The sequence below is a fragment of the Malania oleifera genome, chromosome 1, assembly GCF_029873635.1.
Source record: "Malania oleifera isolate guangnan ecotype guangnan chromosome 1, ASM2987363v1, whole genome shotgun sequence".
Taxonomy (NCBI): Eukaryota; Viridiplantae; Streptophyta; class Magnoliopsida; order Santalales; family Ximeniaceae; genus Malania; species Malania oleifera.
This window is the reverse complement of record NC_080417.1, coordinates 28324678-28352386: the sequence shown is the minus strand read 5'-3', so window position 1 is coordinate 28352386 and position 27709 is coordinate 28324678. Positions and strand designations below refer to the sequence as shown.

The following is a 27709-nucleotide window of genomic DNA, read 5'->3' as shown; positions in this document are numbered from 1 at the left end:
AAGCTCATAAAGTCAAAAAAAAAAAAAAAATGTCATCTTTAGATCTCATAAGCATAGTCCAAGTAGAGTGAGAATAATCTTCGACAAGAATATATTTATTGCCACCAATAGTTGGTTTGCATTATCCAAAAACTCAAGATGTATAGGAGTAGATCCAATATTTTTATATTTGAAACCGGATCTAGTTTGTTTTCTTTTTAAAAACACATCATAAAAAATATCCTTATTTAATCTTGAAATTGGGTAGACCTTCAACGATATAATTCTTTACGAATTTCTGTCTCCAATGAGCTGTGCATCATCATTCTTATTCTTAGTCTTCTTATACTAAGTTCTTCAAATGCTTCTTCTAACTTACAAAAAGTACACGGGTAGGAAATATCTTTATCTCAGGCCTCAGGGTTTGCTGCAAGTTGCATCATGAGATGAACTTTTTTTTAACTCATGTTCTAAACTGCTATTTTCCTGTTGCTTCATACTGCTACCATGGCATTCTTTTTGCCCTTTGGTTTCTTCTTTTTGTATAATGGGCAATCATATATATAGTGTCTCGACTTATTGCATTCATAGCCAAGCTGTTCCATCTTTCTGCTTTGAATCATCATTCATTTTTTTTTTTCCTTTTTTTTCTTCCTTCTAAATTCTTCTTCATGAATCCATTTTTATTTAGAAATTTTGCTGTATGAGCAAATATGTGCATCTCACTTCCATCATCTCCATCTGAGACTCCTTCACTTGACAAGTCACTTCTATTTTTGCCCCTTGAAGTCTCCTTGACATTCTAGTTCAATGTGATCTCGTAGCTTTAAGTCCTAGTTTGTTAGCCATTATCCTTTTTCGCTCCCCATTTGGATGGCATTGACCTAAGAATGTTTCTAATGACGTTCACATTAGTATAACAATTACCCAACATGATAATTGAGGTTATGATCCATGTATATCTAGAATACATCTAAGAATCTTTCATTTACAAAAACATCTCATATTCATGCATAAGTAGGTTTATTTTAGATTCCTTCTCTTGATTAGTATTTAGTACCTTCATGCGCTAATTTATCCCATATCTCTTTCGCACATTCACAAATTGACACTCCTTTAAATTCATTGGGATCAAGTGAACAATACATTAAATGCATAGCCTTTGCATTTGCAATCTTAACTCTCACTATGTTGTGTTTGTTGGAGGATTTTTGTTCTTGTTATGGGATGAATGCTCTAGGTCCTATATTCATATGGGGAATTTCTTGTATATCTTTCTTTAAGTGTTTGATTTGTGAAAATGTTCTCTTTTCACTTCATCGTAGTATTTGGAAGGCCTAGGTTCTATATTCGTATGGGAATTTTCTTATAGATCTTTCTTTGAGATTTTGTTTTGTGAAAACATGCCCTTTTCGCTTCATCATAGTATTTGGAAGGCCAAAGTTCCTTTTATGATTTTGGATTTTATTTGGTCGGTTGTCTTAAGAGAGGTAACACCAACTATCAAGAGCATGAGGCCACTCTTGAGGCCTTACGGGGCTTTATGTTCAGATGCGTGCACCTTTGTTTTGATAGCTCATAATTTTTTTCTAATCGTTCCTTACATTGTTCTTCTCATGGAGGGTTTGGAACAGTTTGTTTGGCATTTTTGGGTAGAATTGGGTTTGCCCAAAATCGGTGGAGGATTTGTTGACTATTTCTTTTATAAGTTTTGGTAGAAGTAGTGATGGTTTGGATTTGGTTTGGTGGAGGTGTGGTGTTTTATTTATTTTTATTTTTTACTCATTTATATTTTTTTATTATTGTTTCATGGGATATTTGTGGAATGAATTCTTGTATCCTTTGAGGGTGGGCATTGGATCAATGGTAAGGTTGCTCCTTTGTGATTGGTTGCGCACGGGTTCAAGTCTAAGGAAACATCCTCTCTACATAAAAAAGCAGGGTTAAAGCTGCACACACTATGACAATCCTCCCCCTACCCTTGCAAAGCTGGGAGCCTTGTGGCCCGGGACATATTTTTTTTTTTTAAATGCTTGTATCCTTACAAGGAAGAAGATGACTTTGCCTTTGCCTTTGCTTTGGGATAAAAAGATTTAGTACATGGCTTTGTTGTAGCAGGTTGCCTAAAAGGGTGTGTTTTCTAGAGTTGCACTGTGACTGATTTGATTCTATTTTTGTCTTTTTTGTTATCTTTTCTTAGGAGGATTTCTTATGCTCCTTTTTGTACACTTTTCCTTCACTAATGAAATATCTTCTTCTGCTATAATTTTTTCCCCATAGGTTTATGCATGACTTCTCTTTCTAGATTTTCATTGGGTGTGGTTTGTGCCATAGGTAGTAGTGTTGAACTTTTTGATTGTCCTTTGACAATTCCTTTGCTCACCATGGATGCCATTCAACATCCAATCTAGGGTATGTCTGGTACTTCAAACACTTGTTCTGACACCAATTGTTAGCCTATATAGTGCATGGCAACTGGGGGGTTGAGGAGGGGGGGGGGGGGGGGGGGAATCAGGGGAGTGATTAAAATTGTGCTTGAAAAACTTCATTTATTTATTTATTTTAAAGTTTGGGATGGAAGCAACTGAACACAACAAATAAGCAATCCTAAACAAACACCAAGGTTTAAAGTGTTTGGCCCCACGTGACCTACATCCACTTGTAAGGAAGTTCACTTGGGTATTCCACTATCTCAATATCAGATATTGTGTGTGTTTTCAGCTCATGGACTCTCAATATAACTAGGCTTCAAAGCCAATAGACATAAATGCTTGATCCAAGAATACAGCAAGTGAAAAAGTGACACAACTCTCACAAACTTAAATAGAATTCTTGTCGTACAAAGTAGATGTGAGATCAGATCCGTATAGGTGTATAAGATATAAGAAGTTTAACATGTCAGTTTGTGGTCCAATAGTATATCAACATTAGCACAAGTCAATTTACGAATTAATGATTTGTGTTATCAGCAAAGATGAGTTGCCTTATGAGCACAAACTTGTGTATTCTACTTAAGATCAAGAAGCAAAGTTATGTTCCTCCTCTAGGATGAATATGTTGCTCTCTTTTCTTGTATTCTGAATTTTACTTTCTCCTTCTTTGGTTTCCTTTTGGTGCTATGTTTTTTGAATGCTGCACGCAAAGTTTAAATAATGAAGGATGGATAGGGTTGGCTGTTTCACTCAAGAGGCTCCAACAACTCTTTCTTGTCTTGAAGTTTTCCTTTTCCTTCAATACACAACATTCTCCAAAAAAAAAAAAAAAAAAAAAAAAAAGTACAAAATATTCCATATATTTAGGGAACTCAAACATTCAATCTAAAAATAAGGCAATGAATATATGCATCCGAATTTAGCAAATAAAAACCATGTATTTGAATTTAAAAAAGAATACATGTTTGGAGCATATATTGTTGCTGTTCCCAAATGGGTACCATTTTTAACTTTAAACAATTAAATGTTTAATTTTTCGTGTAACAAAATTATAGAAAACATTGACCTATGCTTAATAATATTGCAGAACTTTAAGTGTAACATGACTATGCAAAAATATCCATGAAAATCTGCGAGAAAGATATTTGGGCAGAATATCAGTTTCTATTCTGCTCATCCATGAGTCTATTCACAATCTGTTGAGTCTACTCATGCACATGGTTTGAATTGTTGGCCTATCATGTGTCTACTGATATGCCAGGCCTGTTACAACTTGTTTGAAGAATATTTAGGGTCTCATATATTGAAAATGATTTTCTAACAAGGTCATTACACAAGTTTTGGAATCATCAAAATGACATGAAGTATGTGTATTAATCACTAAAATGCCAAGATCACTTAATATATCAATATTGCAGCATGTTCTTAGCACAAACACAACATTCACAACATTTGCATATTTCAATAGGTGTAATACAAGATTGGACATTGTGGGGTACTGTGATATTGATTGGCTAGTTCAGCAGAAGATCGATGGTCTGTTGTCGAGCAGTGTATGTTTGTGGGTGGTAATCTTGTTACTTGGCATAGTAACAAACTATAATTACAAGTGTCAAAGTAGAATACAGAGCTATGACCATGGTGTCATGAATTTTTATGGTTGAAATCTCTTATGTCTGATATGGATTTTTGGCTGACAAAGTTTATGGATATGTTTTGTGATAATCCAGCTACTGTCTGTACTGTATGTAAGGACCAAGCACATTGAAGTTAACTGCCATTTTTATAAGAAATGCTGTGATGAAAAATATTGTTGCTGCTCTGTTTGTGGTGTCTAGGAGATTTGTTCATTAAGGCCATGTTTGGGCCTGCTTCCTCTGCCAAGCTTGTACCATGCTGGGGTTGGTTGCTGAAAACTTCAGGGGGGAGTGTTTAAGTGTTAGTTTTTCTAGTATAGGGTTGTATTTTCTTTATTTGTATGGGGGGTGTTTTTGTCATTAGGAATTTGTATTTAGGAGTGCGGCTTGTTTGGGAGTCTAAATCTTTGCTGGCATACTCAATTTCTTGCTTTTTCTTTCTCTTCGACAACTTCTCTTGTCCTATTCCTGGTTGTATTGATAATTATGCTAATGTGACATTACTTGGGCAGTTAGGCTTATATCACCTTCAATAGGTTAGGTGTGGGCAGCAGCCTTTACAAGTCTCTGTTTGGAGCTGGAATCCAATATCCTCAAGCATGGTCTTAAATTTCCACGAAACTGTCGAAATTTCCATTTTCCATCACTCAAAATTGAAATGTCAATCAATTCTTGTCTTACATAATTTTCATTGAAATTTCCATGAATCATCTGAAATTTATTGAAATTTCGAAATTTTAACGAAAACTTTCCGAAATTTGAACTATGGAAGGAAATTTCCTTGGAATTCAAATGTAGATTTAGATGCAAAGTGAAATTTCTCTCTTAATTTATCTTTTTTAATTTATTTTTTATTTTTTTTTATCGAAGCAAAATATTCAAAGGCTTTTGAAATTATATGAAAAATTAAACTTACAACAACATTTTATTTAACCATTCATTCTAAATTATCTTTATTTGTATAATAAATGATATTTTCATGAATTCATTTATATTAAACGAGTATGTTTGATACATATATTATTAAATTTAACGAATATGGTTAATGCATGTAGTATATTATGAATATGTTTAATGCACATATTATATTACAATTGATTGCACCTCATACACAACATATATGTATTTAGTTTATAATCTATCAATTCTAAAACTTACAATATTATGTTTATTAACCATTTCTAAAGTTTCATAATAGAATTCCATGCTTTACTTCTAATTTCCATAATTTTTTCATATCGAAATTGAAATTGACATCAAAATTGAAAATTTCCCTTGAAATTTCTGTTGGAGCTTTGAATTTTTGCTCGTAATCAAAATCTAAGACCTTGTCCTCAAGTCATTTTATGAGCTTCCTGCTTATATTGAATCTTAGCTGTTCATGATTTTTCATATGTATTTAAAATCACAATGAAATTAGAATCTTGTTTCATTGGATTTCGATGTTCTAGTTGTAAAAGCCCACAATATGAGTGCTTTGGGCTTAATTTTTTTATGGGATTTTGGTTATCATGATGTGATGAGTCATATGTTCTGCAGAATGCTGTTCTTGCCAAGGTTGTATGTCTTTTTTCAGTCCATGGTTATCAAAATCCCGATATGGGACATATGGTCTTACAGTCCTGACTTGCCTAATCAATTTGGATCGTATGTAGAATCAAAATCAGGTCGGATCCCACTAGGGTCCTGATAGGATTCTAGGGTTGTGATCCTACTTAGGTTATCCTAATCGTACTTGTGCAACAGAAAATGGATTTTATCTGTTTAGGATTTTAAAGAAAAAGGTCCAATTTATGTTTTTATTGGCTCAAACACTTTGCTTTTGTAATAGAAAAAATTTGCGGGGAGTATGGCTGGGAGCTTAAAGTTGCAGGTTTGAAGCAGTTATACATTATCTTTGTAATTTTTTTTTTAACTTCTTCCTCTTCTTTTCTCTTATCATCGATAAGCCAAAGACGTATTTTTTTTTTCCCCAAAGCAGATAGCAGACAACTTTCTTTTTCTTCTTCTTTTCGTTTTGATTAACAAGAAGTTTTTATTCCATCAGGGAAAAGCTTTTCTTTTCCTTCTTTTCTTCCTCTTCTTCTCTTTCCTTCTTTTTCTTCTCATGGTCTGATCACAAAGACACAGAAGCTGAGAAATTTACTGCAGTTCGAATTGAGATTAACATTTTATTTTTCCTTTTTCACTTTTTTTTTTAATAATTAAACAAGTGAGCAACAGTTTGCCCTTTGTGGAGCACTTTGCAATTCAGACCACTCAGATTTTTTTGGGGTCAAAATCGTTGAAGGAAAAATCTTCTAGGTTCTAGCTAGCAAGCTAGCTACATTCCTGTAATTTGTTTTAATTTCTTAATCTTAACAAACTTCTAAGCTTATTTTATTGAGAGTTGTCATAAATTGCCAAATACATAATATTTTAATTTATTACATTGCAAGTACAATCTTTTTATCCACAATCAAATCCTACAGGCTTCCCCAACGATCATACGTAGGATCCGCTTCTAGCAACCTTGTTTCAGTCTACTCAGGTCCTAACCAATTGGACCTCTTAGAGGTTCCACAGAGGACTATCTAATTCTTATATTTTAAAAAATGTCCATAATATGCTAGAACAAGAAATTATAAGATTTAATGATTCTTAAGAGTAGATTCATCTTTTTAACTATTTGGATTTGGCTATTTGTATTTGGACTGGTCATTTGAGTTGGTAATAGTTATAAAGATAATAACAAATAGAAAGGAATTAATGTTTTGGAGTGCATTCCAACAGCCAATCTACGGTAGAAGTTTCAATTGGAACAATTATTTATTTCATGTATCTTCTCTCTCTCTCTCTCTCTCTCTCTCTCTCTCTCTCTCTCTCTCTCTCTCTCTCTCTCTTTGTTTATTTGTAAGAGGAAGTGTGGGGAGAAATGACAAGGATATATTGGAACAATCATTTAGAAGTGATGATGGAAGTAAGAGTTTATTTTGGTCATGGTGCTAGGAAATGGGATCCTAGAATGGTGACTTATATTTCTAGAAGTTGGTTCATATATCCAAAATAGTTTCAAAATATAGAGTTTTGAACTATAGTACTACTTCGGATAAAAGAACGAGGTTGGTCCAATAATTGTACCTACATCAATCCGCACCCATTAGGATTTAATTCAATTAAGAGCATATCAGAAAAAATAAATGTATGACTTAGGATTGGTACAGGTACAGTTATTGGACTGATCTTGTTCTTTATCCCAAAAAGTAGTACATTCAAAACTGTATATTTTTAAATCATTTTGGATATATGAATCAGTTTTCAATCAAAATTAAGCCGTGATTCCCCCCAACTAATCAATTCAATTGTTGGGATTTGCAGTTATTGACCAAGTAAAAGAAACAAATCTTATTCCTTTAGACCAAGACCAAATCTTAATGGTTGGGAATTGTTCTTGAATCAACGGTTTGTCCATTTTTTATTCATATTTGGTTGCTGAGTTTAAGATGAATTCAAAATTATTTTAATTGTGTAATTGTCAATTAATGGCATTGGCAAACAACTGACTCACTCAAAAAATGAGCAGCTCGAAAGCTATTCCAAGTATAGGAGTTACGTCGTGTAATATTAAGCCCAAGGGCTAGATCGTCTTCTCAAGGAATGTGTTTTAATCTCTAATTTTACGTTTATCCAATCGAAAACAAAAATGCACTGAACTTGGTTCAGATTCAGGGTCTCAAGTTTGTTCAATTTCACTTTTAACGAATTAAATAACACGTAAATTGAAATCCTAAACTAACATGTATTGAACTAAAGAACAAAAACGGGAAACCCTAACCTACTCAAGGAAACATCAAAGCACGCATTAATTAAGGATGGTAACCTAGAACATGGAATTAAAAACATACAATAGAAGCTAAACCAAACACACACGCGCAATAAAAACCGGACCTTTAACACGAATTAAAAACTCGAACTAAAATAAACTATTAATGTTTTAACTGATAATAGAATACGATAAATAAAAACATAAACTCCAATAAAAACCGAACCTAAATTAAACCGAACTTCAATCAAAAATCAAATTTTACGAAAGGAAGGCAACTAAATTACTTTCTAAAATAAAGACAATTTTTTTTTTCCTTCTTGTATTTTATTCAAGAAATCAAACTTAACATACTCAAAACATAAAAAACAAAACCAACAAAAAAAATAACTTTAATGGAAACATAATACTCAATAAAACAAAGAATTTAAATTCCCTAAACAATAACAATTTGACTTAAACTTTACTTGGAATAAAAAAAAAAACAACTAAACATTGAAGGAGAATGGAAGAAATAGGAACAACAAAACAAATAAAAACTAAAATAAAATAGAGGGAGAGAGAGATAGGCAGCCATGAAAGCTGCTGGAATAGCAGCAGCAAAACCAGCAGCTGTGGAGTTGCTTCTCGGGTCTTCAAGTCTCTGCTGCTGCTGCTTCTGCTTGTGGAGCTCTTGCTGCTGATGATGGTGCATGGCTGCGTAGCAGGGAATTACGCAGTTTTGACGCGTAATCAACAACCCAAAGTCATTTGATTATAATTTGTTACAATCATAAGTCGAAAGTTTATATACCTTACATCTCTATTCCTTCCCTCACCCCTGGTCCCCCCCTACCCCTACCCTCAGGGTGGGGCATCTTTAGAATTCCCATTCCATAGCTTTCAATTCGCCTTTGACCATCAAATGAAATGTGAATAACCCATCCTCATCTCTTTGAAACAAGGGCGCTTTAGGTTCTATTGGTGCTTGAAATAATTTTGCTGTCATCTCCATATTACTAGATCTCTAGAGTCTATAACTTTATGAGGAAGTGCTGAACTCTATGACTTACTATCGTTATCCTTTATTTTTCTGTTGAGGTATATTGTGTAGAGGTGCTCAACTTGGATTAGTGATCGATTTTTAGGTTTCTACGTAATTCTAATTGGTTGCATCCAATTGCATAAATCAATAGTTCAAACTGTACTCGAAGGTTGGGCATTTTCTTTTTTTTATAGGAACTTCTATAATTGAAACAATGAAACCTCCAATTATAGCCCCTTTGGAATGTAAAATATATCTCTTTTCACCATCCCCATAGTGTATAAGACAAATGTATGCATTTTGACTAGGGTCATATTCTATAGTTATGATTCTACCCTATATGTTTTTTTTTTTTTCATTCCGTTGAAAATCAATTTTATGGTATAGACGTTTATGACCTCCCCCTCTATGCCCTATGGTAGTGATGCACTGGCATTATGACTTTTACCACGACGGTGCTGTCCATGGATCAAATTATTTCGTGGATTGGATTTCGTTTGACTATATATGGCTCCATTGCATGTGCTCAAAGTAGAAGCTTGGTTTAAATATATCACCATGCTATTAAGTATTTTGATTTAAGTTCTTTTATTTCTAAAAGGTGAAATAGAATAACCTAGTTAAAGCATAATGATCATGCATCTGTAATGCATTGTATGTTCCATAATACGTCCCATTTTTTTGCCCTTTTCTCAGAGTTGATGGCTATTCATAGCTATTACCTTGACACCATAGAAGAATTCTACCCAATGTTTTATTTGTGTCCTACTTGGTCTACATTTGTCATTAGAAGTATATTAATTTTTCCTTAATAACTAAATACTTTTTTCTATAAATATTGCTTATTTGATTTCATCCATAAATTTTTTTCCCTATAAGTTCAAGTTACAATAAGAAAGCTGTTTTTTATTGTTCATATGTTATGAACAATAATATTTATAACCAAAAATAATATTTATAATTTAACTAATCACAAGTTTAGTAGAACAACGAGTGAGTCGAGTGTTGATCTATAGGGACTCAGTGTAGTTGTTTACCAGTTTTAATATAGTTTACTACGCTTTGAGCAAAAGGGAAAAAAGATGGGATTTTGGGTTGTTTTCTAAATTACACAAGCAATGAAATTACTTTTAGAAAACAAGTCTCTAGTTGTGAATTCGGCTTAGGCTGTCATTTGCAATAACTATGTCCGGTCAGCTATCTGTACTAGGTTCAACGGTCAATTGAACCGCTCAAGTGGCATAGGGTAGTGAAGGTGCACCAATCGTTTGGAGCACGATCGGGTATCAGGGTATACCCTATCCAGCGAACATGGAATCCTCTATAGAAACCGTACCCTATTACGTATAAGTGACTGAATCCCTAGCTATGCTTTCCTATCCCCTAGGGTTTCATCACAATTAGAGAACTAAATGAGCATGGAAATTAAAGACATGGTATTTAAATTGCAGAATTGAAATCAAAGCATTGTAAATTGACAAGTATTGAAAATTGCATCAATTGAAGTTGGAAGGCCTGTCACTAGCAGTCGGGATTACAATTGAGAACCAACTACTCTACGGATCGAATCCAAGCTCTAGGGTTGTCATCGGCCCTCAAAGAACCAAATCGGAACCAATCTAATTTACGTGGCAGCACTCGGAACCTGAAGGTTGTCATAGGCCTTCGAAGAATCCGAACACGAACCAGACATGAAATTGAAAGAAAGCAGTAAACATATTCTAAATGGCACCCAACGACACTCTAGGTCTGTCACTAACCAAAGGGGCAAAGGGGAATCCTAATCAACATGTTCGAAGTTTGATTTTATACCCAAAAGGGTTTACAACAGATTGATTTCAAAATAGGAAAGTTTTGGCAGAAATCTCACGAAGCAAATTTGCTGGGCTCGATAACTCTCGACATGTTGGCACCATGACTTCCTCCTGGTCGCGCCCTAGTCGAGACTCTTGGGAAATTCTTCAGTCAATCTGATGTTCACCCGACCTGGTTGCGTCTTCTTGGTTCCCTGGTCGCGCCCTTGGTCGAGAGCCTCAGTAATTCAACTTCAGTCAGCACTTTGGAGTCTTATGTATGGATGATGAGATTCCAATAATACATAGCCAATTCTAGTAGACTTCTTGGATTGGAGAGTCCAATTGGCGTGCATCCAATGGGAATTGAACCTACGAATTTGCCAATTATGAGTTGGGTGCTTTAACCATTCAACAATGGATGCTTAGCGAGGATCCTCGTACATGGTGAATAACCGAACTCCAATTGAAATGAAATCTTTAGGATAAATCAATGCAGTTTAGGAGGAATCAATGAAAGGATACCAATTCAAATCCTGGATTTTGCAATTGAGAGAGACAAGAATTCTCTCTATTTCTTAGATCCATGGACGCAATTCAATTTAGTAGGATCTTTGATTCACATTTTTTTTCCACCACAAATGTTTTATAAAACTCTTTGACCTCCTGAATTTGGAGTATCCTACTTTCCTCGCCTCTTTGTGGGTGCACTCATTGGGTTTCTTTAGGGGTCTTATGTTGTCTGACCTCTTAGAGACTGGAAGGCGATGCTTTTGTAATTTTTTATTTTTATTTTTATTTTTTGAATTGTACTATGTTGTTCACATATTGATACTTTCCTTCTTGTTTATAGTTTTTCTATAGCGTGAGGGCTCCCTGTCCCCCATATTATGTACTCCATTTTCTAGTTTTAATAAATTATCTTCTTTTTCTATAAAAAAAAAAAAAAAAAAGCAATCACGATCAAGGGTGTAGCACTCTTTGCCGCAAGAGGTGCCTTTGACATTTCTTCATTTGCGAAGAATTCTCGATGCAAAAACGCAGAGACAAAGGGCTTATCTTAGGGTGGATCTTTAGGGTCTCAAATGAATTGGCTTTTTTTAAATAAGCATTGTTCTTTGGAAGATCTATTTCATGTTTGGTATTGCATGGCTCCACTCTGTAAGAACTCCAAATAGTTCTCTTGAAGCTCATCCTCTTAATCATAAACAATCTGCTTGCCCTGAAATGACCTGGCTTAATAGGGAAATCCCAATTCATTGGGCCTTTCGATACAATCAAATAGAAAGCCATAAGGGCGCCATATTCTAGGAGCCAAACCATGTGATTGAATAAATTCTATATCTATTGTGGGTCAGTGACTCCTCCTTCAAACTCCAATTTGTATTTTTCATAGAGAGATCTTTGATCTATGATGGAAAGAGATCCATTTTGCACCATATATATGGGATTCCTTAGTTCAGGCCAAAGAAGCAATGTCACTCGATCATTATCAAATTGACTATAATTTTTTTCTGCCCGCGAGGATTCTACTGAAGCCCTTCTACTTCTAATAGGCAATGATCTAGATCAAAGTCATTCTCAATGAGTCCAGAAGAAGGGATTTCATTTTTTTCATCGGGGTCGGGTAGAGACCAAAGATCTTGAGCAATTGCTTTGGCAAAACAACTCAAAAGATAAAGAAGTATCATTAATTATTTCATGCTCATTCCAAGTTTGAAGTACCATTTGTATAAATAAGAATCCCCTTCATTACATGATTTCTTCGTATATATAGACAGGATCTTTTGGGCAGCTACTTAGAAGTACACATTTTGTGCAACAACCCTTCCCTATATAATAGGAAAGATCTTATACCAATCTTCAATCCCAAGTTTGTGTCTCTATTTGATTTCTCTCTGTGTAACACTAATTGATAGGGCCTCATTGGTATGCGCTGCAAGATCTCAGTATTGGAACCCAAAAAAATGTGATATTCATCTTTAGTTGTTTTTGATAGCTAATATAATGTAATGTGTAATGGAATGTCATGGTGATGCAAATAGAATGCTTTTAATATCTATTATATGGAAGAACTATTTATTTTGCCCATTTTATTCTATTTGGTATGTATCAGGAGAACTTGCATGACATTGATAGGTTTATCTTTAAATTTACCAATGATTATTTGCTATCTGCAGGTGAAATAATTTCTATAGAATGTATTGATGCTTCTGATGAGTGATGACTTCCCTTTTTTGTTTTATTTGTTTTCCTCCCCTCAGAGGGAAGGCGTTGATTGTTGTTCGTTGAAAAAGAGAAAGACGGTGATTATGGTGTTAACTGTTAAGAGGATGTTGATGACAGTGGATGCAAGTGTGATATTCATTTCTTGTTGTTTTTGATTTATAAATATAATGTTATTTGTCATGGAATGATGTGGTAATGCAAATAAAATTCTTTTAACAGATATTATATGGAAGAACCATTTTATTTTCTCCATTTTTTTTCCTATCTGCTATGGATCAGGAGGGTTATCACGGCATTAAAAGGTTTATTTTTAAATTTACCAACAATTGTTTACTGTCTGTAGGTAAGCTCTTATATGAAGGGGAATGGAGTTGAAGTTAGGGACTATGATGCTGTGTGCTCTGATGTTATCTTGCTTGCATCTGGTCAGCTCAATCCTTCTGCAGCTGCTAATGTAACTCAAACTGAAATTCGAAAAAGTGGTGAAACTGACAAAATGGGAAATGGTACAAATAAAGTAGGAGAAGATAATTATGACCTCATCTGGATTGACCCTAGTTCATGCTGCTATGCTTTGTATTCCAAACTGAATTCAGATAAGGTTCTCTTACAGCAGTCACCTTTGGCCCTCGCTAAAGCTTTAAAGGTATCAATTCACTTATTCTCTGTCAATAATGGCACATTAACTGAATGGTAGGCTTTGTGTTGGGATGCCTCTAATACAGTAATACCTTAAATAAGCCAAAACATGGATCACTGATAACTCTGTTTGAAATTTTATTTGTTATATTAGAACTTTGTGAAAGGTTCTAGTACACTAACACCCCGGCAAACTACAAATTCATATGAACTTTTCAAAACATGGTAAATGGTCACTCTGGAATGCTAAATCTGGGGACTGAAAGTATTAAGCCAATATTTTCTATATGGCAAACACCTCAGCACCCTAATTTTCCTTCAATATATCTCTAATATACCTTTAGCATACTGCATTTTAGAGCATATTCCCTACTGCAGTCCCATTCCCATTCCATGAACTGAAATGTGTTGTGTGTTCTGGGTGGTAGTGGTTCTAGATCAGAGCCCTGTTTGATCGAACATGACTGTATTCAAATTTCTTGTTCGGTCAGTTCAAAAAAAATTAAAATCTTGTTCAGTCGTTCGAGTGCTGGTTATTGGTCATCATTGCATTGATTTGTTTTTCTTTTAATATCTCATGCTCTGTTTACAACTGAATGATTGTAAACCACAATCTTATCTTGATCAATATCATCTGTTTCCATAATTTTTTTGGTGGTTCTGACATATTTTGCTGGCCATGATTTTTTTTTTTTTATTTTTTTCTTGGCTCAGCTTTGAAGAAAAATTACTATTAACATTTGTATTCTGAAAATTGATTGGGTTGATGATGTAGATTATTCTGGATTGTTCTTGCAACGACAATATAATAACAATCAGTTTTGGTCATGCATATTTCTTATAAGAGCTTCTCAACAGCGCATGATATAAATAATAGATTTGGATTGCATTATTCAGATTCACTTCAAGCATAAACGGCATATGAAATTAATTAATGTGTGTCAACCAAGCAAACTAAGCATGATAATTGATGGATGGGAGGAATTGACTAGGTCATTTGAGACTCAGCATATTGTAAATAGGCATAACAACCTATAATTCCAAGAAGATCCCACCTGATTCGATCTTGTCCACAGTTGCATGTTTATGTAAATAATTTGCACTAGTACATCTTTTGTTAAGTCCATTAAAGCTATATTTTGTTGTTGATAACTGTTTCAAATTTCTAGAACCCAGTTGAGTTGGATGGCTTAAAAAAAGCACATATTCGGGATGGTGCAGCTGTTGTGCAATATCTTGTCTGGCTTGATAAGAAGGTAAACAGTGAGGCCTATTTTCTCGGCACTTTGTATATTTCTTTTAGTGTGTTTGAATGTACCATTTGCACACTTAGACGTTGCAATACTTCAAAGATTGGCTGCTGAGATTATCTATTGCTAGTTTTAAAATAATTTCAATTTTTGAATAACTTTTTGATAATCACAGGAGTTTAATGATTACTACTTCACCTAAAAGCTTAAGCTGTTAGATTGTGGACCTACAATTTTTTTATTGATAGAAATAGACCAACAATGTATAACAAAGCCTTTACAGAAGATAAAGAGTAATTACAACGAAAGAAAGGAGAATAAATGCAATGTGGAGACTAAGGCATCCTTCAACAACTCAATGTTACCAACAAATAGGAAAAGGTAGCTAAAGCTATAAAGTAACAAAATAATGTAGCAAAGCAATCTAATCTCTGCAAATTGGTGCTTGAAACACCCTTGAAGAGGCCATTTGCTGAACACCAGACATTCAAGAAAAATTATTATATTTTTTATAAAGCAAGAAAAATTATTTTGTCTCAACCCAAATTATCCGACGAAACAGATCCTTTAAAAATTTTGGCATTTCTTTCTAACCAAATACACCAAATTATGGCAAAAAACGTACAACTCCACAAAGCTTTCCTCTCCTTCACCTTGTGAAAACTCTGGTACTAGCAGCACAAAATCCAGCCAAAGAAGGAAAGATCCAATTCTCCCTGAAGAATCCAAACAAGATATTCCACAATTCCCCAGAGAGAATGATGATGACAATTGAATTCCCAGTTAAAGTTTTAATTTTATTTCAATACTGTGAATTTCAAATCAAACTTTTCCTTTTTCTTTTTGGTCAACTGGAGGGATAATCTAGCAGAAAGCAGAAGCCAAGGAAACTACAATAGAAGTTGTAAAAGAAGGTGCTTACACCATCTACATCATTAAGAGTCGAAGGACGTTAGTTCCAGCTGAGAAGTACCAACATTCTGCATGAGGGTAAAGTTAACTGCAATCAAAGGTCTTAAAATTTAGATCTTGACTAAAATTTTGAGGCTTTGAAAGTATGAAAATTTTGTTGTTGATGGCAATTTGGATTTCAAATTTAAAAAAGGATGGAAATTAGTAGTAAAGCACTGATTTCTTTTAAAAAAATTTTCTATATGGAATTTTAGAAACCATTAATAGACATAATAATGCAAGACCTAGAACTTAAATATTGTAAATAAAACACATCAAAGACAGGCATGTGGGGTATAAGCCTGTATGGTACAATAACTGTAATATAATAATCATATATTCATTTAATATAATGAAATCCATAAATCGCTTAAAAATTATTTAAAATAAAAATACAGCTAATTTACCTGTAAAAGGTCAAATGGATGTTGTATAATATCTAAGTTTAGTTTTTCACATAATTTCGAAAGCCTGAAAGCTGTAACACATATCCTTCACATAATTTCGAAAGCATGAAAAGCAAAGATTTTGACAATTTTGTGGAAATTTAAGACCATGGTGCAATCCCTCTCCTATGTGTGTGACATGGGTCCATATACAAATTTTTATTTGAAATTCCTTGTCATGTGAGCATTACTGTAATGCACACATTCTTTTTAAAGTTCATTTGTTTTCAATCTGTAGGTGCAAGAGATATATGGGGCTTCTGGTTTCTTTTTAGAGGCAGAGAGTACTGGTGAGAAAAAACACTTGTAAGTTTTTCTTTCTTTGTTGATTTTGGTACTTCATGGTCTAAAGCATCAGCTTGTTGTACGTATTTTCACTTGCATATCGATATTGTTATGTGCCTACATGGATCATCTTACACAAAAAATTAAGTAGAAGACAGTGTCTTAATCATATTCACCTTGGTAAGTTGACGCATTTATGGACTCTTTCAAATCATGAACATGATAATGCATTCACATATGCGGGGGAAGTTAGCATTCTGTTGTTTTGAAAAATATTAAAGGAAAAATATTGATTATTTGATTCTCTAAAAGACTTAAAATCATTTTAAAAAAGATTTTATGTTCCTTAAGAGTTATTATTCAAGTGAATCAAACGAATAACGATGTAAAAAACAAATTTGTAATGATGAAATGACAGTTCAACATTTTGTATCCCACTTTAGACTCATGACACTTTAGGGATCATTTAGAATATCGAACTTCCTTTTTTTTTTTTTTCGCAAATATTTTGTTACAATATATATTAGCTCTTGATGCATCTAAGTACTGCTGTACCATTTGTTTAGAGTGATGACTTTATGTGGTATTAGAGTAAATGTTCGGATTCTTGGTTCAGAGATCAATGGAAGTGTTTACCCTAATTAACACATCATCCCGTATATAGGGTTCAAATCCAAGTGATCCCGTTCTTGTAATTTAGCTTTAGCAACCGGTAAATAGTGAGCCTATGCCTTGTCCACGTTTTCAAGCCCAATATGCTTCTACACAAGGAGTGTGTTAAGCAAAAATTTGGTCAATAAATACTACAACCTTAGTGTGGGGTTTATTAATTTCATGAGTCTATTCTATAGCTTATTACAATTCCCTACCTTTAGGTTTCATTTGGTTTGTGGAATGTCTATTCATTGGAATATAATGGTGATAACATGTATATTTAATAGCTTACAAAGGAAAATGTGTTGTCATCATAAAGCAAATGACAATGCAAACATTTTTGTTAACCTATAGCATGCAGTAGACAATTTTACCACAAGAATATCTTTCTATCCTATTCCATGCTGGATTGAATATTACAAACTTTAGTCAAGTTATTATATCCCTATATAATTTTTATGAAAATCTAAAATTATTCATTCTATTCCTAGGAATAGGCATTTTGCCAATCAAATGTAAGCTAGATCCTATTAGTGGTTATTTGGTATTATTACTTGTGTTAGTATGTGTAAGTTGAGCATTGTGCTTATTGTGATGTACCATATATTATAAATAAAGAGGAGGACCTGTTGTTGTGATAAGGTTTTCCAATTTAGTAAACTTTGTTAACATGGTATCAAAGCTAGGTTCCATGCTCTAAACCCTAAATGCTGCAGCCATTGCCAAACCAAGCTCTTAATCCCTAATTCCCTTTGTCTCTTTCCATCATAGGAGAACTGTAAGCACTAGTGCAAGCTTGAAAACAGCACAATAGCTGTCAAAAACACCCCGGTTGCCAAAATATTCCTCATGATGGTGTTTGTTTAGAAACATACTAATTCCTTGAGTTTTTGCAAAACCAACACTATAACCACCCATAGGTAGTGCCAATATGTAAAGCTGTGAACTCCCATAGCTCGAGCGTTCCCAATGCGTCCTCATCTTCCGATTGAGGGCTGATAGCTCCGACTCTAGCACCAGCACATGAGGCTTTGTGTAGCCTTGATTTTGGTTTGGTTTGGTCTCTACATGATTCAAATCCCTATATAACCCATGTTATCAAGTTTTGAGTCATGGATTTTAGTCCAACGATCCAAACTTTTAATTGTTCATGGGCGACTCCTTTTTAATGATCATTTAATGTTGTTGGAAGTTGTTTGATAGTGGTAGCTGAGTTTCTCTATTTTGTTGTTGATCTCATTTGTGTTGGGATTGAGTCCGTAAAATCCCAAAAGTATCCTTCTTTCTTCCCTGCTATAGATTACAATCAAGAACTTGAATGGAAGTGCCTTCATATGCAATGTTATAAGGTTGTCAATATCTATTGGACATGCTTAGGCAAGTTTGAGCAATTGTTTTAGTTCGGACCTAGTGACAACAAGTGGAAAGAATTATGAATTTGGATGTATGCAAGGAACTTTGGGACTTTGTCGAACTCCTATACTCTAGTAATATATTCCACGTGCATGATTGGACGATCGTTCCCTAGAGTACTTCAACTACAATGAGATAATAGTGTTACTAAGTACTTCCGTACTTCGCGAAGGAGCTCAACATCTTGCAAATCATGAAAACTGATTTTTTGTGTGATGCAAAGGCAGAGGGAATATCCTTACGGATCTAGTATGTTTGAACAGAGTTCAAACCACTCTAGTCTCAAACTTGGTAGTGTGGAGGGTCTATCTTTTGCTAACAATTTCTCTCATTTATTTCATGCCTTCTCCAGTACCCATTCCTTAGATTCTAGTTTTGATGTTGTGACCTCTAGTTTTGAGAAGGTTGCATTTGTTACACAAGGTGGTTTTGGCTACTAGCTGGGTCGTAGTATAAGCTCTAAAGGTGGTTCAAATAATCGTGGAGGATGGGATGGATGTGGTAAAGGCCCCTCACACAAGTGTATTCATTGTGGATGAGGGGGTTGTACGATTGAGCAATGTTGGTACTCATGGTAAATACCCATGTGTTGCCAATGTGGTCATCACAAATTCTACCATTAATGTTTCAACTATTAGAGATCAATGTATTTGTTTTAGTGGAGTATTTTAAGTTCTGTAGTATCAAGTATCCCAACAAGTTTCTATTCTTATTGCATGTCTTGCATACATACGTAATCCTACAACATCTAGTATCTCTCCGATTAGTCCTTGTGTTGTTGATTCAGTTTCTACTAACAATATGGTAGGTATAACCAATTTCTTTTCCACTTTCCAATATTCTCAAAACTTTTACCTCATGTTAACTTTGCTAATGGGCCCGCTACTATAATTAAGGGAATAAGGAAAATGAATCCTACTCCATGAGTCTCTCTCTCTCTCTCTCTCTGTTGTTTTTATTTCTTAAGTTTAGTCTTTCGTTTGTTAGAAAGATTACAAAATCAATGATTTTTTTGACAATATTCTTTCCTTATTTTTTTGTCATTCAAGATTTGACGATGAGCAAGATAATTGATAAAGGAATGGGGTTGGGGGACCCAAGTCGTTTTTTTTCTTCTACTACCTACATTGCCAATGCTTCACCACTTCAAGTCCATTATTCAATTGCTCATCCTTCATTGGACAAGTTAAAATAGTTCATTCCTAATTTGAGTTTTATGCCCGAGTGTTAGTCTTTTGGAAAAGCACCATCATGTTCCGTTTGCTTCTTCAGTCAATAAATAAGCAACCAAACTTGTCACACTACTTCATTTTGATGTTTGGAATCCTAGTCGTGTTGCATCAAACTTGAGTTTCAAATATATTTTTTTTTATAGATGAGTGCTCAAGGATGAATTAGATTTATTTAAGAAAAGATCCTTTTTGGTTATTTCATATTTTTTATGCCTTTTGTGTTGAAATTACTTGTCAATTTGATTGCGTGACAATATCTATTAGTGATAATGCTAAGGAGTACTTCAGTATCCAATTGATTACATATATGGTTAAATCTTATAATATTCATCGGCCATCTTGTGTTCACACTCCACAATGAAATGGTGCTGTAGAGAGGAAAAACAAACATATACTTGAAGTCACTCATGCCCTGTTTTATTGAACAAATGCCCCCAAAGTATTTTAGAGTGTTGTTGTGCTCACTATGTGCTCTCTTATCATCGAAATGCCATCCGTTGTCTTTGATGGTAAAATACTTTATTTTCTTCCCCAATGCTCCTTTTGTTCTTGGTATGTTCTCGTTTATTATCTTGGTAGTGCAGAGACACCAACATTTGTTGATGTTTATTCTCGTGTTCTTCATGCTTCATCCAGTACACATCCCTCAATCACTACTTCTATAGTTCAACTTCTACCTCCGAGAAGGGTGCTTTATTACATAGGTTGATTTTGGTTTCTCACCTAGCAACCATAGAAGTTCTCAAGGTGATTCTAGTGGTCATGGTGGAAGGGATATGTGTGGTAGAATTTTCCCTTGCAAGTGCACTCATTATGGGCGAGAGGTCACTAGTTTGAGTAGTGTTGGGTTCTTCATGGTAAACCACCACAAATTCCACTCTTTCAGATTATTTTTATTTTATTTTTTTCCCCACCCTCCAGTATTCTAAAAGTGTACCTTGTGTTACCCTCGTTGATAGTCAACTACTACTGATAAGGGAATAGAGATAGTAAATCCCACTTCAATGTTTCTCCTTCTTTTGTTTTGTATATCCCCAAGTTCCCCTTCAATTGTATGTTAGTTAGCAAGATTACAAAATCCATGAATTGTTCCATAACATTCTTTCTTGATTCTTTTGTCATTCAGAAATTGAAAATGAGGAAGATGATTGGTGGACATAAAGTTGGTGGACTTTACCACTTTGAGTCGCTATCTACTTTTATCCTGTGCAACACTGTTGCTACACCAGTCCAAAATCCATTATCATCTTGGTCATCCATCATTAGAGAAGTTAAAACAATTAGTTCCTACTTTGAGTTCAGTGTCTACTCTTTTAGTGAGTCTTGTCAATTGGGAAAGCATCATCGTGTTCCATTTGCTTCCTGAGTTAAGAAACGGGCCTGAAACCCCCTTCATGTTAGTTCATTTTGATATTTGGGGTCATAGTCGAGTTGTGTCATAGTTGGGTTTTTGATACTTTGTAACTTTTGTTGATGATTATTGAAGGATGAATTGGCTTTATTTAATGAAGGATTGATCTGAGTTGTTTCATTTCTTTTGTGCCTTTTCTTCTGAAATAAAGGCTCAATTTGATTTGCTTGTTTGTATACCTCGTAGTGATAATGCTAAGGTGCACTTACCCAAATCACTTAGGACCTACATGACCATTGACTACAGACTACATCTAGTATTGTTCTTCATTCAAGTTATGCTCACACTCTAGAACAAATAAGGCTGCAAAGAAGAAAAATAGACATATTCTAGAAATCACTCGTATCGTACTTTACCAAATGAATGTTCCTAAAGTGTTTTGGAGCGATGTTGTACTTATTGCTCTTTTGTCAATAAAATGCCATCCTTGGTTTTGGTGTGAAAATTCCTTACTCTGTTCTGTTCCTAAATGCTCTTTTATTCTTTTTACCTCGTTTGTATATTCGGGTGTGCCTCCTTTGTTCATCAATTAACCCTTGGGGTGGATAAGAATCCTTGTGCTATATGCTATAAAATGTGTCTTTCTAGGGTACTCATCACTCAAAAGGGATATTGCTGTTATAGTCCTACCTTGCGTCTTTTCTTTCTCTGCCATTGTTACTATTCTAAGTTCCTGGGCGATTCTGACCTCGATGAGTCCGTTTCCCCCGCCTAACTTTCTTGATGTTGGTGTATTATATTTGCCTAGTTATCTGTACATCTTCATCTTTTTAATCATCCTAATTTGTAGGTTTATACACAACCTTGGCTTGAGGAGAGCTTCTTCTAGCTTCCAGTGCTACACCTTTGGTTTCCTCGTTTAATGATCCTACATCCCAAAATGTTGATCTTCCTATTGCTATTCGGAAAGGTAAACACACCTATACACAACATCTTGTCTCTAATTTCGTTTGCTATATTTCATATCACCCTTATATTGTTGTTTTATTAATACACTTCTTTTTTTGCTATCCCTAATTCTGTTTTTGAAGCCTTAGCTCCTTCTAGATTAAGGGCTACAATGGTACAAGTGTTGCATGTATTATAGGACAATGGTACTTGGGAATTGGTTCCTCTTCCCCCTAATAAGTATGTGGTTGGTTGTTGTTGGGTGTATAGGGTGAAGGTCAATTTTGATGGTACTGTGGCCAAGGCCCACCTTATTAAGGGATATATTTAGATGTATAGTTTGGATTATTCGAACACATGCTTCCTGGTCGCTAAACTTGCCTTAGTTCATTTGTCCATCTTCTTAGTCACCACGTGTCATTGGCCTATGCATCAATTGGATGTGAAGAATGCGTTTGTACATGGTGATCTTTAGGAGGAGGTATATATGGAGCAACCACCTAGATTTGTTCAGGGGAGTCAAACTTAGTCTGTCGACTCAAGAAATCATTGTACGGTCTAAAGTTGTCCCCTAGAGTATGGTTTGGATGATTCAGTACTATAATACATAAGTTTGGCCTTCAACAATGAGCGGTAGGTCACTATATATTATCACCATAACACATCTTGTCGGATTATGCATGTTGTGTGCATGGCTGATATTGTGATTAAATCCGATGATGATCAAGGTATCCAACACCTAAAGTATTTCTATAGACGAAATTTTAGACCATAGATTTAGGACTCTTGAAATACTTCTTGGGGATAGAAGTATCCAGGTCTTCCATGGGAACCATTCTATCATAGAGGAAGTATGTTCTTGTCCCTTTGGATGAGATTGGACTAGTAGGATCCAAAATTCACCCATCGATCTTAGTTGGCTGTAGATATAGGTGATTTATTGGCTGACCTTGATAATATCAATGACTTACTAGAAAGTTGAACTATCTCACGTGGATATACTTTTCGCATTAAATGTTATAAGCATGGTTCTTGATTCTTTGAGAACTAGTCACTAAATGCTGTAATTTGCATCCTAAGATACCTCAAAGGTGCACCTTGGAAAGGTCTCTTATATTAGGATCAAAGTCACTTTTATATTCAAGGGTTATGCAAATGCAGATTAGGTTGGGTCACCTTTTGATAGACAATCCACAACTAGTTATTGTATTTTTGTTGGTGGTAACTTGGTTTCCTGGAAGAGAAAAAAACAAACTGTGATGGCCAGGTCAACAAATTGTGATGGCTAGCTCAAGAGTTAGTATCGCTCTATTTCTCAAACTACATGTGAACTTGTTTGGTTGAAGAACTTGTTGGAAGAACTTGGTTGTCTACCTTCTCGATCTATGGAGCGTATGTGCGATAATGAATTGACTATTCATCTTGCCTCCAACCTAATTTTTTCCATGAGCACCCAAAACATATTGAAGTTGATTGTCAGTTTTTTCGGGAAAAATTTGCGCATAAGCTCATCCCAACCACTCATATGAAGTCGTAATTGCATTTTCATATTTATTCACAAAAGCTTTGGTGGGTTCTCGTGTTAAATTCATTTGTAACTAGCTAGGAGCATATGATACCTATGCTCCAAATTGAGGGGAAGGATTGCTGGTTATTTTGGTCTTTTAGCATGCGTTATTGCTATGTTAGTAGGCATGAGTTTGTGAGAGTATTGAGATCATTGTTATGTACTTGATATATATTTTAAATAGAGGGAGAGGCCTATTATTGTTTTAGGTTTTTCAATTCACCAAATACTTCAGGTTTTACCAGGGAAGGACATGAGTCAGTGTCATAAATCAAGGGCAAATTGTGTTGGAGAAGGGGATTGCAATTCAAGATTCTTTCATAGAGTAGTTAGTGGAAGGACGAAGGAAGAAGATTTTCAAGAATTTTGAGTTAGATTTTGGGAATAGATAAGGGGTCATACTTAGATTGGAAAGGAGATTAAGAAATTCTATGAACATCTTGTAGGTTGATGTTGGAGGGCTTTGATTGGAGCGTACACATGGATTTTTTGGGTAAAAGTTAAATTGGTCAATAATGTGGGAAAATATGGCTTCTTTGTGGTGTGTCAGGTCTGGAATTTGTAGGGAAGCAAGTTTTTTAGGATTTAAATAGGGATTGAGGAACTTGTTGGCTTGCTTTTCTGTTTCAGTTTATTTTTATTTTATGTATTTATTTATTTATTTATTTTTCTGGTTTGAACCAGATTTTCTTTGGGAGATGTCTTATTCTCCCTCCTTGTAAATTCTTTCCCTATTAATGAAATTTCTTTTGCTGTAAAAAAAAAAAAAAATGGAGTCCATCAAGGTGAGCTTTGCTTAGTGGCTCTAGAGGCCTTTTGAAGAAGAATTAAGTTAGGAAAACAGTGTGAGATGCATAGGGGGAAGCCCCCAGCTCCACAAATTCATGATAACTTTTTATCAGGACAATTGGGAGGTATTGCATGAGGACGTTATGAGTCTCCTCTTTTTTTTTTTTTTTTTTTTGGAATTCTATAGGGATGGTGGGGTTGATAATAGTGTGAATGCTACCTTCTTTACCCTTGGCTCGAAGAAAAGAGATGTTTATGATTTCAGGCCCATCACCCTTGCCACTAGCATATACAGATTCTATCTAAAGTTTTCTCTAAGAAGTTGCGGAATGTTTTGGAGGAGACAGTGATCATGGCTAGCATGCTTTTATTAAAGATAGAAAAATTTTAAGTTGGTGCCTTGGTGGTCAATGAGGTGGTAGAGAATTTGAGGAGGAGTGCAGGAAAGAGCTTGTCTTCAAGCTGGACTTCGTGAAGGCTTATGACAGGGTGGGTTGGGTTTTTTTTTTTGGATACGTAATGAGTAGGAAAGGATTTGGGGCTGTGTGGAGAAAGTGGATTAGATGTTTTCTGAGTTTGACCAATATTTTTGTTATTGTCAACGGTTTGCCTAGAGGCGATTCAGGGCTTCTAGGGTCTTAGGCAAGGGGATCTGCTGTATTTATTCTTTTTTACCGTGGTGGTAGATATCCTTATTAGGATGTTCTTGCATGTTCAAGATTTGGAGGTGATAAAAGGTCTCACTATTGGCAGGGAGAAGGTGGAGGTGTAATGGTAGTATTAATGTAGATGCGTAGGGATTTAGAGGGGTTTACAGCCCTAGTGCAGTTGCTACTTTGGTGTGCCCACTCTACCTTGATCTATAGCGCGGTGCTGACCCTAACTTTGTTGCTTTTTGAGATCCTATGGTTAAGAGGGATTGCAGGATGTTGGGGGGAGTGGAAAAATGGACGTACTTATCTTTAGGAGGTCATACCACCCTTGTTTGCCCTTTCTAAAGTCCCTATTTACTCTCTCTCTCTCTCTCTCTCTCTAGAGTGCCCAAGTGTGTTGCTAGAATCCTCGAGAGATTAATGCGTGATTTTTTCCAGATTTTGGGGAGAATTAAGAGGGATCATCTTGTTGGTAGACTGAAATTTGGAAGGAGGATTGGGGCTTGGTATTGTGGTTTCCAAGAACATCTCTTTGATTGATGATTGTGGAGGTTCCTTTTAGAGGTTAATTCTTTATGGCACAATGTGATTAAAAGTAAGCAAGTGGCTCATTGGAATAGGTGGGACTCTAGAGGAAGTGGCAGTCTTTCTCAAGCAAGTCCATGGAAAGTTTCTCTTTGATTGCTTGTCTTTTCTTCCCCCTTTACCCGATTCATTGTTGGGAATGGCAACAAAGTTCGATTTTGGGAGGATGCTTGGGTGGTGAGAATTCTTTGGAGCTAGTGGTGCTTGCCTGTTTAGAATTTATAATTGAGAAAAGTTTTACATACGAGTATTGTTAAGCCCAATCCAACCTATCTTGAAAGTAAACAACCCATGCCTAAAACTGAGTTGGATTTATGTTAGACTGGAAATGCATAGAGTCTGATCGAAGTATAACTCAAGGGGGGCATTGAAAATGATCCCAAACTTTGGGAAACAAATTGAAGTCAAATCATTTAAACCATTAATTCACACTAATTTGGATGGTGGGGGAGCAATGTTGCAATTAATTTAAAATTGGGGTAGACATTGCTTAATTTTTAAAAACTTTTAGAGGAGACATTGAAAGTGACCCTAAACTTTATGGGGCAAAATGAAATTAACCCTGAAACCTATTCTTGGTTCCCACTCAATAACTTAGGTTCTGGGTTCATTGGCGACTCAACATATACGGATATACCATTTTGTAGGTTTTTGGGATTTTCTATTGTTTATGTTGGTGGTGTGTATCAGCTAATACCAAATCATATGCTGCCAAATTTTATTGGTACCCACCATTTTTTGAGCCTATCAGGGAAACTATAAAAATTTATGATTAGGTGGTCAGATACCTATGTACGTACTGCAGAGATGATGTTTCTTTTCTCTTGGATTTAAAATTTAATCTTCTTTAATGCCTACAAGCAATTGTTTTCCTCTTTCGAGAATATTATGTCGATGGAATTTCAAATTTTCAACGCTGAAGATTATTACCTGCCCAAAGAAGTTGGTTTTGTTCGAGCATTTTACTTTGTTAGTTAGTGTAGATCTTAGTTGATTATGTATATGCATCAACAATAAACTATAAGAGGGGCAAATTAGCATGTGGACCATACACTGACACCTATAGTTCAACCTGGTAGAATGGTGCCCGTATTGAAAAGAAATCCATGTGGTCTACTGCCGTACTGTGTCAAGTTTATAGACTTCTGCTTTAGTTGTCATGCAGTGAATGAGCAGAGATACAATGCTTCACATCCTATTGGCACATTCACTGTTTTTTCCTCTTCAATTGGAAAATTTTTGATAAATTTTGCATGTCTGTATTTACCTCTTTCCAACTATATTGCTCCACACCTGCAAACTGTTCTGAGTGTGGCACTTCACTGATGTAATCATGATTTGTCATTGTGGCAGGGAAACTAATAAACTGACTGAGGTGTCTGCAAGTGATAAATTAGAGTCTTTCCGTGCATCAAAAGAGGTACACTGGCTTTTGTTTACATAACAATTTTATGACATTAAAAATATGTTGTATCTTTTTAGACATTTCATATGGCATAAAAATTTGAACTTGTAATGTGTTTTTCTAGTGGTTTTGTCTGGTTTCATTAATGGCTTTTGTTTACATAACAATTTTATGACATTAAAAATATGTTGTATCTTTTTAGATATTTCATATGGCATAAAAATTTGAACTTGTAATGTGTTTTTCTAGTGGTTTTGGCTGGTTTCATTAATGGCATTTGCATAGGTATCAGCTTGTAGCAATTTGTAATGTTTGATTTTTTTTTAATTAATGTAATTTTTTATATCATTTACAGAAGCAAGTAGCTTTTTAATCACTTTGTCATGAGCATTTGTGCAGTATAAATAATTTTCATAAATATTTCCTTGCTATCACTTTTTGAAGCAATAAACTTTATGAACATGTTATTTTGAACAATATGCGTTTTAAATTGCCATAAGTTTTTTTTTTTAATTGTTGTGCAAGTTTTATCCCAGCAGTTGGATCTAGCATTTCAGACGTGCTACGTTGCAACTTAAGTTGTAAACTTAATGGGTACCCTCAGCTTGGAGAGTTGGAAGACAGAATTTGAGGACAGAAGGTGAA

General features: G+C 35.0%; 1 protein-coding gene across 1 annotated transcript in view; it reads left to right on the top strand.

Moving 5' to 3' along the window:
• LOC131151807 (aminopeptidase P1) overlaps positions 1–27709 on the top strand; it is a 73022-nt gene that overhangs the window by 31748 nt on the left and 13565 nt on the right. The window contains exons 6-9 of the mRNA XM_058103230.1: positions 13240–13542; positions 14705–14791; positions 16421–16488; positions 27013–27079. Coding sequence (XP_057959213.1) covers positions 13240–13542; positions 14705–14791; positions 16421–16488; positions 27013–27079 — 525 coding nt within the window. The remainder of the gene's footprint in view (positions 1–13239; positions 13543–14704; positions 14792–16420; positions 16489–27012; positions 27080–27709) is intronic.